This window comes from Blennius ocellaris (assembly GCF_963422515.1).
Source record: "Blennius ocellaris genome assembly, chromosome: 15".
Classification (NCBI taxonomy): Eukaryota; Metazoa; Chordata; class Actinopteri; order Blenniiformes; family Blenniidae; genus Blennius; species Blennius ocellaris.
The window spans coordinates 20,653,372-20,667,830 of NC_137664.1; the positions used below are offsets into that span (position 1 = coordinate 20,653,372).

At 40.0% G+C, this 14,459-nt stretch overlaps 1 protein-coding gene across 1 annotated transcript in view; it reads left to right on the forward strand.

The window, feature by feature from the left end:
* whrna (whirlin a) overlaps window positions 1-14,459 on the forward strand; it is a gene marked incomplete at both ends in the record, with an annotated part of 220,151 nt that overhangs the window by 149,040 nt on the left and 56,652 nt on the right. Inside the window, one exon of the mRNA XM_080509813.1 lies at window positions 9,030-9,238. Within this exon, the coding sequence (XP_080365939.1) occupies window positions 9,030-9,238 (209 nt within the window). The remainder of the gene's footprint in view (window positions 1-9,029; window positions 9,239-14,459) is intronic.

Below are 14,459 nucleotides of genomic sequence, written 5' to 3' on the forward strand. Positions count from 1 at the left end.
CTGAATAAAGACAAAGGCTCTGCCTATAAACAGAGACTCGCTTTTGAAATGAGACAGTAAAACCTTTTCAAACGTTTGTGCTAAAACAGGGTCCAAGTAATCACTGCCAAATCCACACAATGCAGTCCATTCTGAGATTAAATGAATATGGAGCAACATGAATCATTGGTGACTGTCATACATACAATACAATACAACCTGGACTGGAGACAAAAAAGACAATAAAAGTCCACTTAGAAATATATACTGTGTATATGGATTTGAAAAACAAAATGCTCTGAAGGAGAAAGTGAAGAGTAGACTAGAGCAAACAGCTCTTCTGCACATGCTCAGTAGATAGACGATAATAACAGTGTTTGCCTCCAGAGTGTCATGACTCTCAGTCCAGATTCTCCTGGGAATTTTATAGTTTTAAAGTTCACTTAATAACTTGGTTGTCTGTTCATACAAGTGTCTGTGTACTTCCATTGTTAATATTTGAAGTATATTGTTCGCCCACTAGTGGCCCAGCATGCCCACGACATTGTTTTAAGCATTTCTTACATTGTTTTCAGTGCTGTATGTATGCAAAACTTTTCTGAAACAAAAATGAACCATTTTCAAACATTGTCATGTAAACAGAGTCTCAGTGTTGTTTTAGACGAGTGTAACAACAATTCACAAGACTGGATTAATGAATCACTCCACTCCATTAAATTTACATGTCTGGACTCAGGACATGGTGGTATTTTCTCAGCTTGTCTCTACTTCAAGTAGTATTGGGTATATGATTTGTTCAAATTTCTAACAGGTCCTGTATCGTAATATTTAGATATATTTATGTGTCCAAAATGAACATGAATAAACTGAATAATCATATTTGAAATGCTTTAAATACAAATATTTGAAAAATATTTTTAAAAATACAGTTCCCAAGTTAGGACAGTATAGGTCATTGATGGAGCCTGTAAAACCCATTAATAAACAGGTACAATAAATTAGAATGTCATGAAAAAGTTCAATAGTTCTTGTCACTTATTTCAGAAAGGGAAGCACATATATCATAGAGATTATTTACACAACACTTCTCGTGGCATGACTTGATTGGTAGAGCAGTTGTCTCCCACTTGGAAGGTTGCAGGTTCTATTCCCACCTCCACTTGTCCATATGCCATGTGTCCTTGAGCAAGACACTGAATCCAAAGTTGCTCCTGTTGGAGTGACAGCACCCATTGGTGTGTGTGTGTGTGTGTGTGTGTGTGTGTGTGTGTGTGTGTGTGTGTGTGTGTGTGTGTGTGTGTGTGTGTGTGTGTGTGTGTGTGTGTGTGTGTGTGTGTGTGTGTGTGTGTGTGTGTGTGTGTGAGTGATTGACAATGTAAAGCACTTTGGGCTGCTCATGCAGTTGAGAAGTGCTTGAGAAGTTCAGGCCATTTACACACAGAATGAATATTTCATCCCTTTTATTCTCAGAATGTGTAAAGTTGTGGCTCACAGTTAATGAAATATTCCACACAGCTCGTGACGCCTCAGTCCTGCTTTCTGCACTGTTGTATCGATGAAATTGTTGCTCTGCAACCACGCCAGAGAATATCTTTCCCTTCACATTTAGCAGGTTGATGTGACGAAACATCGAGGACTTTTCTTCTTTGGGGATTAATATCTCCTCTGCCCTTCGCCATGCCTCACACACAGTTCCCTTCTCAATATATAAAACGTGTTAATTGCATTCTAATTTTCTGAGACAATGAATTTGTTTGTTTTGTTTTATTTTTAAAGGCCTCTATTTGTTTCTTCATCCTCCCAACTGAGTCACAAGTAAACCAGACGTCCAATCACTGGATCATTTTCAACATGCCCTTTGGGGAAATTTCAGTACAAGTTGAGCTGCAATGTTCAACCGCGGTCGATTGACCGTCTGCTTTATTTTGTGTCCCGGCACAATAAGAAGGTGTCATCGCTGGAGGGCATCATTGATTAGAACTCCAATCACAGACATCATCTCCACTGGTTGTTGTTTAATCGCCCACGATGCAACACCACTGCGTCTCCTTCGGTGTGACGCAGAGATTGATCACAATAAATAAAGTGTTTGTAGCCGCAGACGGGGCCCATCTGCTCTCAGATGGAAGTGTAATGAGGTAGCACAGAGAGAGAGAGAGCAGGGGAGAAAAAGAGTGTAAGAAAGAGGGAAAAGTTAAGACGTAACTTCACGCGCAAAGACAATAGCTTCTTCTATCACCAACGACTGAAGACAACTTCAGCAGGTGGTCATAACTCTGAAAGATTTGCTTAGTCTTGAGACGTTAGAATAATGAAGGTATTTAGAGATCTGAAGAGATTAATATTGCATATTGGCATTTTCTAATTTGCTCCTCTGTAATTAACTGTGTGCTTTTAAATGAAGCTCACACGGTCATAAAACTCAATCAGTGTGTAATGAGACTCCCAATCCGGGTTGTATTCATTTGTCGGATACAGCAGGTGCAAATAATCGGACCTGATTTATGGTTGCGTCCCTTCAGTTAACGACTGCGTCAGTCCCGTCACTTACACAGTGTATGATGCAGAATCTGTCTCTCCATCCAATAGTCGGTTTATATTTATGAAAACAGGCAAAGCCTCCCAAACAGATTGGTTAAACACACTTTGATGTCACAGCACCTCCTATTCAGGTCCCATTTGTCCATCCAGGCCACCATCCATTCAAAATTCAACCACCATCCTTTTGTAGATGAACTCTTTAATTCATTCATTCTTCTTTCCACATTTCCAGCATCTATATATCTGTCCATCCCTATATTAAATACATTCATCAATATATTTATGCATCTCTGAATCTTTATTAATTTGTATGTATTAATACATTCATCTATCATCAACCACCATCTATTTATAAATATATTTCTGTAATGTATTCATTTTTATAATCACCTATCTATCCATCCATCTCATTTTACATCTACCCACAGATCTACCAATAAATCTATACATTGGAATACCAATTCATGACAGTATTAATTTTTCTATCCACACCACAATCATTTGTGCATCAATGAGTTCATCAATCCAGCCAGATTATATCATATATCTGCTCATCCATTTAATTATATAGCTTGATCCATCCATCCATCCATCCATCCATCCATCCATCCATACCCAGATGTGGCCATAATGGGAAAAGGAGACCAAAGAAGCCCAGACCACCCCATCAGTTGAGTAACTTTGAGGAAAGAACAGTTCACCTCTATTACCTAACTGGACTACAACATCAGAGCAACGCAAATTTGGCGGCCTTTAAGAGGTTAAAGTTGCTCTACCAGAATCCACATCAAATAATTAAAAATGTAGTTGTTGATGTACATCTCTAATGTGTTGTTAATACCTTTCTGAAGGAAATTCCTCATTACACTCATGAAAACACATTTTCAGCATTTAAATTTCGCAGAACATCCGTGTCTGTGTTTGTTGACATCCTGCGGTCACGGAAAGTCCCGAAGATTTCCAAGGCATTGTGTCACAAGATCCTGTCTGTACGCTCGATCTCGCTGGATTTCAATTCACAACTGGAAAAATGATCAATGATCAGTTTCACAAGATTTATGACAATTCTGGTGGCTTGAAGACTCTTTCTTTGAAAAAACTCATGTGCCACATTTCCCGAGATGACATCAGCGTTACGACTCACAGAAAGAGTGAACATATTCATGGACGAGGGAGACAAGAGGAGGATTTTTAAACATTTGATTTATTATAAAGCGTGGTTGCTTTCTTCTTGTTTGTTGAAGGGAGTGTATGCTGTAGGAGTACACATTAAAACCCTTGTCTGACTCGGTCCCAAAAATCAGGAAAAGTTTAAACTGAAAGATGGGCGCGATAGCTCAGCCAAACAAACAACTGGACAGGGCCGTGGAAGCGAGTATCGACACTGGGCTATGGCAAAAACCAGACTAGACCCAGATCAAAATAATACAGAAAAGAGGACAGCCGGTACAGCCAAGCAAAATACTACTAACACAGAAACAGATTTTTTTTTTTTTTTAAGAAGTTAAAGTTCCAGTTCAATTTTCTATTGTTTTTTCTCAATGCACTTAAAAGTCTATCACATATATTGTCAAAAGGGCAACTTTATTACTGTGATTGTCCTCAGAGATAAAATGCATATAAAAAATCCCAAAATAAAAAGTAAATGAGATGCTATCATTCAAAAAATTCTACTTTTAAGCCAGGTTTACGCAAAAGTGCAACAGCAACTCCAGAACCCCACAAGGAATTGTCGAATGAAATGCAAAAAATGCCAACAAAAACTTGAATTTGCAAATTAGCAATCAATTTTGGGTACAAATTTTGTAAATTGATTTTTTTGCCCAGCCCTAAGAGAAAGTAATTGATTAAGAAAATACTCCCAAAAAAAAACTAAATACACTCACCACAGCAAATAGTTTCAAACTGCTTAAGATAGAATAACATTAGCAATGTAAGATAATGGGGAACAAAGAAAAAAAAAGGTGGGGGTGGAGTGCTCAAGACCGAACAGTCATTTAGCGAAACATAAACACAGTTCGATGGCCTCAAATTCCAGTTTGTTTATAGACATATCGACTTTGGTGTGAAATGAGTGGTCATGGTCTTGTTTCTGTGTATTGGTTTATTATCTCTGCAGAAATTATAGTTTTTATGGGAAGTATGTTTCAAAGATTCTTTCTGGTAGAGTAACTTTAAACACAGCGTTCCATTTTGGGGGAATTATTAAAGGTCACGTTATTGATATGTAAAATTGTTGGTGCAGTTCACTTACATTTTTCACGTTGGAATGATGTACTACAATGAAATTGAGATAAAAAGCACATCCCTTTTTGAACTGGCTGACACACATACACACACACACACACACACACACACACACACACACACACACACACACACACAGTGACAGAGAGAGAGAGAGAGAGAGAGAGAGAGAGAGAGAGAGAGAGAGAGACATGATCTTTTTCCCTCTAAGCCTCCCAGTAGGTTACAACACTGTCAGAGTGAGCCCACATTCACAAAACCAGAGAGTGGATCATCCTATTATTTACTCCTCAGCTTTTCCATCTGTGACATGTCAACATATCCTCTGGCATCGTGGGTGAGAAGCTGCCATGATGTGTCAACAAAAACCGAAAATCTCCCATCTGCAGAAGCATTAGGAGCCTCTATTGAGGACTTTTGCAGCAAATCCAGCCTCGGGCGTCGTCAGAGCTCCTGCATTGGAGGAGTGTTTTCCTGGAGCGTCTGTGAAACGTCCACAGGTTTTATTGGAGATCTGTTTAAATCTCCACTTTTGACTGTGGGTCATTTAAGGACATTAAGAGAATTAACCCAACAACACCAAAGGAAAGTGCTGCCGTAATAGTTTTACTGAAATGTAAACTTTCCTTCAGGATGTTTGCACTCCAGACAAGGTTGTCTACAAGTACCTTGTAACATTTCGCTGAAATTACCTCCCATTCTATTGTCTCATTTCCACAGAAGTATTGATTCAACACAGCAATTTTATAGTTTCTGATGGAAATAAATAGCGCCATGCAGCAGGGTCGTAATGTGGCCCATATTATGTTAACAAAAGGTATTTTTCTTCAGGCTGGGACCTCATTTCTAAACAGCTTCTGGCTCATGTGACGGTGGAAACAATTAGTTTCAGGTCAGCAGCCTGCCACCCTGCTTAAAATCCTGTTAGTAGAGGGCTGCCTCAGTTTTCGGGTCCCAGGCTGCGATTTACTCCCGTTTGTTCTCCCACTGTGCCGATATGATGACTACTGACCGGCGAACACTGCATTGATTGTTTAAATTGCCACCTATCACTGGCTGTAATTCTCACATTAAAAAAGTTGAACAGCTTGCATTCATGAGCACTTAATTTAACATCCAGCTGTGCAGATTTTTGAGATGTTGGGTCGATTCACACATGGACCTCATGGTCACATTTCTCCCTCTGTTTGCAACAGAAAGTCATCAAAATCATCAAAATTGCCGGAATTTTTGGTAATTATTGTGAAATGTTGTGCAAAAACATACACTTTTTCAAACCTTACTCCACAACAATGAAAAATTAAAGTTTATTAAAGTTATTTAAAGGCACTATTTATCCTGAACTAAAATCAGATCGACACCACTTTATTAGGGGGTATTTTTGTTACTTGGAAGTGTCATACTTCCTCCGTTGTCTCAAATGATCAGACAACTAATTCTTTTTTATTTATATTTTTTATTTCCATAATGTTCTTCTTTCCATTGGAGGCTGATTCTGCTAATAATTCGCTTTACTTCCGGTTGCACTTGACTTCTCTGAAAAGAAAAATGCTCAAAATAGATTATAGTATCTGAGCATGTGAAAATCACCTGTGGAGTTCCTCAAGGCTCAGTCCTTGTGCCTTCTATTCTTGCCACATCAAAATGTATTGTGGTATATTCAATCATTACATTTCCAACAGTACACAGCCAGGATCACATTAGTCAATTTGAGCCTGAGGCCCAGTGTTGCCCTTGAATGTGGCTTCTGATGCAAAGTTATAGTCTCAGTAACATTATTCATGCTTTGGGATAATTCAACGTCTTTCTGTCTCTTCATGCGTGGGATTCAGCATCCTATACGCTCCGTCACCCAGTGCGAATGAAAACAATGCTTCGTACTTTCAACTGGAGTGCTCATTGGAGGTTTTTTTTATTTCACAGCCACTCAGAAGAATGATTTGCAGCAGAGATAATATCTGAAGATGTTTGTGCGCGTCCTCTCTTTTTGTGTACATTTCAACAACGTGTGCACTCAAGCTGTGTCAAATCAGAGCGAAACTTTGATAAAACCCAGCTAAGCTCGCAGCAAACAGAGCTTCAGGCTTGTCAAGCACTGCACAGAAAGCCAATAAGAAGTCCTATTGATAGTTGACTCCTTTTAGTGTCGTTTGGAAATGCAAACAGCTGGAACAAGCAGCTTGTAATCTGCCTGAATCTGCCTCTCGTCCCCGAAGCTTTGGCTTAGATGAAAAGTTGTTTGCTCTGGCGTCAAACTGCATTCTCACTACTGGGGTGTGCTGGATTGATTTCTTTTTGTCGGCACCGTTTGAATTCTGTGTCTTCCAATTTCAGTCAGACGGCCTAAACTGAAAACGATCACAGTGGCGGTGGCGCTTTATGCGGAGAGTGTCCTCTGGTGTGCCCGAGAGGTGCCGCTGTGCATTAGTAGTGACAGATATGGCTTCTCAGTGACCTCAAATCGCTGGAAAACTCCCAAGAAAGTGAAATTCATGTGGTTCTAACAGTTTAATCACCGGTTCACATTAGCTGCTGCGCTATGAGCGCACTGGAAGGATCTTGAAGGGGCAGTTGGCTGAGTATAACAGTAATAAAGTAAAGAGGCAAAAAAGTGACACTAGGCAACTTTCTTCTTTTAATGCTAACAATACATCAAGCCTAAATGCCACACTAAGTCATTTACAAGCCCAACGACTCTGCTGCTGTGTGTGGTGATCCCATCCTCTGTGACTAATTTATTACCGCTATGGTGACAGATAAAGTTAATAGCAGCGGAAAGCAATAAGACACCACGCCACATTTATTTCTTCTTTGCATCTTTTTTTTTTCTCGCATGAAAATGCCCCACATCTGAAAAGAGGCTTTCCTTCAACCGCAACACTTTAGTACAGGACAGAGCAGTGCGTAGCGTCTATCGCACACCGGCCGAAGAATCAATCTTGCTGTGTTTCCACCACACACTTGTTGTGGTCCGGCTAGACATCGTTTACACTTTTTATGAAAGTTTCGCGATCATTGGACCGCCTCTTTGCACATTATATTTATAGAAACTGGATTTAAGTCTATGAACTGAGATGGAAGAAGAATAGTTGCACAAGTATCAGTGAAGGCTCATTCTCAGATGTAATATTTCAGAAAGCTTTAACTGGTATCTTTGTATTGAACATTTTACATGTTTTTTTTTCACACGCATTGTTTTGGTTCCATTTACATGACAAGGTCTTCAAGTGAAAACACAAAACGTTTGTTGTGTTTTGGGTGTCCCTTAACACAACATCTGTGATCGGAGTCACTGGGAACACAACTTTTTTGAAATTGACTCCTAAGGTGGAATTTTTTGAAAATGGCCTGATTCCATCGTTCATGTAATAGGGGGGGGGGCACATTTCTGAAAAAGCTTGGGCTCCATTTCCATGCCAACTCGTTTTATAGTTGACGGTCACTGTAATAACGATCTAACTTGGTGGTCGGTCCATGTGAATGTCTGTGTTCTCCCATTCTAAATGTTTTGTATTGTTCTCTGCATGTTGTGTGTGTGGTTTCATTACGGAAACATTTAACAGCTCCCACCAGTGATCCAACATGAAAACTAATTAGTTAAGATTTTTCTGCCATTTCCATGTAAACAGACATGGTTCATAAAACATTGAAACGTTGTCATGTAAATGGGGCATTAGCTATTTGAAGCTAACTGCATCCTGTATTACTTTCCACTTCACACACTCCCCCATGTGCTTGTTTACATCGTCTCTATATCGTCTTCAGAAACATACTGACAGATATCCGTATATATGATTGATAGGAGTGACAGTCATCCAAGCAGGGCAGATGTAGAGACCAAGAGGCACTCTGAGAGTGAGGTGGTGCTTCACCTCTCACCAGAGATGAGGGTTACATTACAGGAGATAGAGGCTGTGTTTCAAGGTGGTGATTAGTATGGACATAATCATCCTCTCTCTGCCTCCAGGATGAGCCCTTTGTTTGAATTCAGAACGACCTGGTCCATGACATATGAAACAGTTCTAGACTTTCAGAATGCAGTGAGCAGAAACTACCTTGTGTCCTGTGTGATTACTTTTGCTGCCCGACCGGAGAAGAATCGCTCTAATTTCTTCACTATCTTCCACCACCTCTGTCCGTTCCATAACCTCTGTTTGAACCTTTGACCTCTGAACCTATGCGTGTCACAGCCTCTGCCCGGTCCATCCTCGCCTTGCTCAGTCCCCTCCGGTGCACCTCTGTGTTCGTTCCCCTCCCTGCAGGTCGGCGACCAGATCCTGGAGGTGAACGGCCGCAGCTTCCTGAGCATCCCGCACGACGAGGCCGTCCGGGTGCTGAAGTCGTCGCGGCACCTGATGATGACGGTGAAGGACGTGGGCCGGCTACCGCACGCCAGGACGGTGGTGGGGGAGACCAAGTGGATCGCCAGCTCGCAGATCGGCGAGAGCTCTGCCAACAGCAGCGTTGCAGGGTGAGTTCTGCCAGTTAAAAAAATAATAATAAAAAAACATCTCTGAATTTGAGTCGAACTCTCAGATAAAACTTTAAAAAACTTTCATATAACTTATTGACAAGGGGACAGACCGTTTCTTCTCATTTTGATCTGGCTTGGTTCTGTGCAAGGATTCACACATTCCTGTTCAACATTACCATCAGCTACACAGTCAAGTCTGGCTTGACCTCTTCAGGCTCGTCGGAGCGTTGCATGATTGATATCGTCAATTTGCACCATAGGCAAACTGACTATATGTGCCAAAGGCCTCTATCAATGTCAGTTGACACATTATTACTGGCTGTACATTGTAATATGTGAAGGTCAGACCATACTTCTTTTCTTGGAGCTCAGCCACCAGCTGTTAACAGGAGAAGTGTACTCTGCTGACTGTGCTTACCGATAATGATTATCGTTCTTGCAAAATTGATTTATGTATTAAGGAACATGGAGGCTCATTACTTTTTACAGTTTCAGACTGGATTTATGTTGAACAGAAAGAGGAAAGTGTTCACAGACATATCGTTTGTTGGTAGAAGATACAGAAAGCAGCACATACCTCATCGATGTCCATTCATCCATCCTGAACACAGCTGAAGGAATAAAGGCAAAGGAAGCGAGTCGCCAGTCCATCAAACTGTAGACGCACTCGTACTCACCCTCTCACCTGTGGGGGGTCAAGAGTAACACAGTGACCTCAAATATCTAAATGACTTTAGACTGTAGAAACACATGCACATGTAGAACATGCAAGTATCAAGTCATTGGAAAACCTTAAATCATTGAAAAGTCTAAATTAACTCATTGGAAAAGTTTTGGCTGATCGAAAGGTTGAGTGATTAAAAAGTTAAGTCCCACGTCATTGGGCCTGTCAAAATAGCATAAAGGTAAACAAAGTTATTTTAGACACGTTAACTCATTACTACGACTGCAAAATATATTGCAAATTTAATGTTATCACAATTTCAACATGAGCAATATACTGCATGTATCAGAATATGTACATAATAAAGATTAATCATTAGTTGATTTTGTGATGAACTCATTAAAATTATGTATTTGCATGGCAGAAAGAACTCTTCCATTTGGAAGAATAAATGTCAAGACACAAAGATCTTCATTTCAACTATTTGTATCCATCATAAGACTGGGGTGTCAAACACATTTTAGTTTTGGGCATCATTCAACCCAATTTCATCTCAAGTGGGCAGGGCCGCTAAAATAGTGACATGATAACCTTTAAATTTGAACTTTATAGTTTTTCTTGGTTGCCTTATTTTTCACACCCGTGTCATAAACCGTATCACAATACTGACAATGATCGCAGGTTTATCTAAGATCATGTGGCCCTCGTCCACAAGTCTCCGACCGACAGCACTCCCACTGACAACCACAACACACCATGCAGCCTCACCTGTTACAGACTTTACAAACTTACACCAACCGGTCACAATGCAAGTCTCAAGTTTCACATTTTCTGTAAACATGCACTAAATTCAGCCCTATACTGATTGGAAAAAGGACAAATTAAAACATTTGTTTTGAAATAAATCCTTTCACAGTCATGATGGAGGAGATGTTTGAGAGCTTAAAACAAATATAATGACACAAATCCTTGATTATAGTGTTTATGTTTTGAAATGTTCACATTTTTCAATCAAATAGAACTTTTAGAATAGTCCTACAATAAATGAATACATCCTTCTCTTTTCTGAGATAATGAAAAAGTGAAGCTGCCAGCTTTGTTCATCTAAATCAGGAAAGAAAACAAGCTGGGGAGGAAGAAAAGAAAGGGGGGGGGCTTTTCCAGATGGATTGAGGAGAACAGAGAGCAACGTCCTGTTCTTCTTCAGTCCCGAACCAACTGATGTCACGTAACGGTCTGGCTGCTGCCTCCGACTCCTCTCACTCCTCTCACTCCTCCACCTGCTCACCTCCTCCATGCACCCACAGACAAATTCAAGCTGATGGAAATCCCAGAAGAATGTTCTCATCAAATCAATATCACACAACTCTGTCTCTCCAATACAGACTGCTCCAGGTATCATTCAGTACTTCCATCAGCACACAGTGCATGTCTGCTTCAAGCTCCCCAGACACTCTAGTTCAGGAGTGGAGACACATGATGTTGTTCCTGAAATCTTCATTTGTGGCACTCCCACATGAAGACATTGTTCAGACAACTGCCAGGGTTTTCTCTCTGTGCGTGTGACTTGAAACAGCTAATTTCAACACACCTACTCAAATACATGTACATCATTTCCACAGAGTACAGGATTTAATTCCACAATTTCCTCAGCGCATAAAGAGAAAAAAAAGCGAATGACTCAACTGTAAGGTGCACCAAATCTGGAAGATTAGTTTTCCTTCTCGTCATTCATGAAGAGCTTACATTTCACAGATGTTTCATTTATTGTGGAAACAGGATGAGTTCCAAAGAGTGAATACTCTGAATTGAAAACGCTCCACCATGCTGTAGTTGTATTTTACTCAGGCTGAGACGTTAGAGATGCCAGCTTGTAGCCAGAAGGCTGCTCGTTTCAATCACTGGATTGGAAATAGATTGTGGTGGTCCGGTTAAAGCCAACAACATCAACAGCACTGTGAATTTGGGCAAGGCGCCTAAACCCACTAAAGTATGACTGAGTCTCTTATTACCAAGGTTTTCTACAGCCATCATTGAGAGAGACTTTTACATCATTATATAATAACCCATAGACAGGCTTTGCTTGTAAAGGTGGTCAATTTGTCTCACTCAACTTTCCTGATAAACTAAAGTCAATTGAATTTATTTTTTTTAAATGTATCCTTAATAAATGCATATGACTACTGTCCCCGTCACTATAGTTGTTTTTCACACATTGAAAAAAATGCTTTGATTCCTAGAAATTATCACAATTTTGGCTGCAGTTACTAGATTTTGAAAGTTTTTGTAATGCTACTTTAATCATATAATCAGTTATTACATTGTTGTGCATTATTGTGTAATGATATTACAATATTTAATGAATACCTTTTTGCACTATTGGCAACTTATTACATTAAGAGTTGTATTACATAGAAAAGGCCAATATTATTACATTGTTGTTCTAATATTAGTTGAGAATTAACAATGTCACTGTAATAATAAGAGAGAAATAAAGGAATCTCTCCTTTCTTACTTTGCTGTGTGGAGTTCATATATATTTTCACAATCAAGTATCAAAGTGAACACATGACTGCATATTTTTCAACCACAATTTGATCCCATCTTTAACCGTTTATTTTATTAAAGGTCACTTGTGGTCCAGAATATCAAAGAGACAAATTTAATATGAAATATTTTTTTGCTAAGAAAGAAAAAAGTACAGTTTTTCAGTCGCTATACAAAGATTTGTAGAAAACTGTTGGCTGGACAGTTGGTCCAAACAGACTGTCAGTTTATGTAACCATTGTTCTCCTGTGTTATCTGCATCCTGTTGATTTGAACAAAGTCAGCTCATGAGTATCCCTGGCAGTTATTGTGGTTTATTTCAGGGGACTGACAAGAGAAAAAAAACAGTAACGAGCTTTACTACTTCCAACTGTACAGGAACTGATTGGAACAGGACATAGAAAATTATGTGAAACCTTCGTGAATATCCTGATTTCCTGCTTTATTTTATCTTGGAACTGCATGTTATTTACATAATGATAATAATATGAGCTCATTAACATATATCTATGTATTTGCTCGATCATTTTGGTAAACATATTGCAAGTTGATGTGACCGGCTTCAGAATTCACGGTTGCTCTTACTTCTTCCCGTGTTACAGGACAGGACCTCTCTGTTGAAATAAAATCATGATTCTCCCGTCGTTTGGTTTAAGGTCATCACCTTCATGAAAAAGGGCCGTTTGAAAGATAAGCTCATGTTTATGGTCCATTTCTGTCAACATTTCATGGGTACATGCAAACTTTTTCACTTGTAAATATAGGTTTTCATGCATGTCTTCCTAAAGGTAAGAAGCTGCAGTTACCATGCCGCACCAGGCAGTCCACTTTAAACTTAATGTGTTTGGTAAAGTTTCAGCTGCTTGTGTTATTACCAAAATTAGCATATTTGAAGTGGGCGAGATTAAAGTGCTTTACACGTTCATAGTTTTATAAATGTCTTGTCCTTAAAGCCTGACAATTATCCCACATCACAAAGACTGCATCCAGGGAGGAGGCATTTCAAAATCAGCACGAAAAAAGACAAGCTGCATCTGGTCTCCAAAGTCCAGTGGGTTAATTGAATTGGAGTCCCAAAACAAGGTTTATTTTTTCATGTGCAGCTGCAGGTGGGACTGCTGCATTTCTGAGGCTGCTGTTTAATTCAGCGTCCTTTGTTTTTTTGGGGACCCCTGAGGTGGCTCTTTGAGCTGTCACATTTGCTGGTGGATTTAGAGGCTTTCTGCTTTTGCGGGCGCTCAAGGATGTGAAGATATCTACTCGAGCCATTTCGCACAAGGGGGAATACAGGGCGGGAAAAACGACACGTTTCAACGTCTTTTCATGTATTTTCTCGGGAGGGCGAACAGCGTTGGTGGGTTTTTCATGACATGCATTGCGGAATCTGTGCTTTAAATTTACTGAAAAGCCTGGCTGGAAGACATGCACGCCACACATTTCCTCTGAAATCGTCTTTCTCTGCAAAGCAGCGCCTGCCACATCTCGCAGGACCAGAGGAATCCGTGACGATGACTTTAAAATCCCTGGTAGTGTTTATCAGTCTGTGATAAATTCAAAATATATTCCAAACCGGATGAAAAGCTGTCAGTGAGGATACTTTCAAATCTCCTTTTCTCTCATAAGTTCTGAAATGTGTGGGTGTGTGTGTGTGTGTGTGTGTGTGTGTGTGTGTGTGTGTGTGTGCGTGCGTGCGTGCGTGCGTGCGTGCGTGCGTGTGTGTGTGTGAGTGGACAGCACCTCAGCTGGAAAACTCAGGAAATAAGCTTTAATTATCTGGTTGCTCTCGGCGTTTGCAACTGGAATATTAAACCTCTGCATGATGAGATTTAATATTCCAGTTTTCACTTTCAGTGGACATCAGTTTGCTCGTCAGAAGAAGAAAACAAAAAGATGCATTCAAGGCCAACTTTACATACTCACGATGAGGACGTCTGCACTTTATCATCTGGTCTAATCTGTCACTGAGGAGTCAAGTGTTCCCGAGGCCCCGTATACACAACGTCTTCA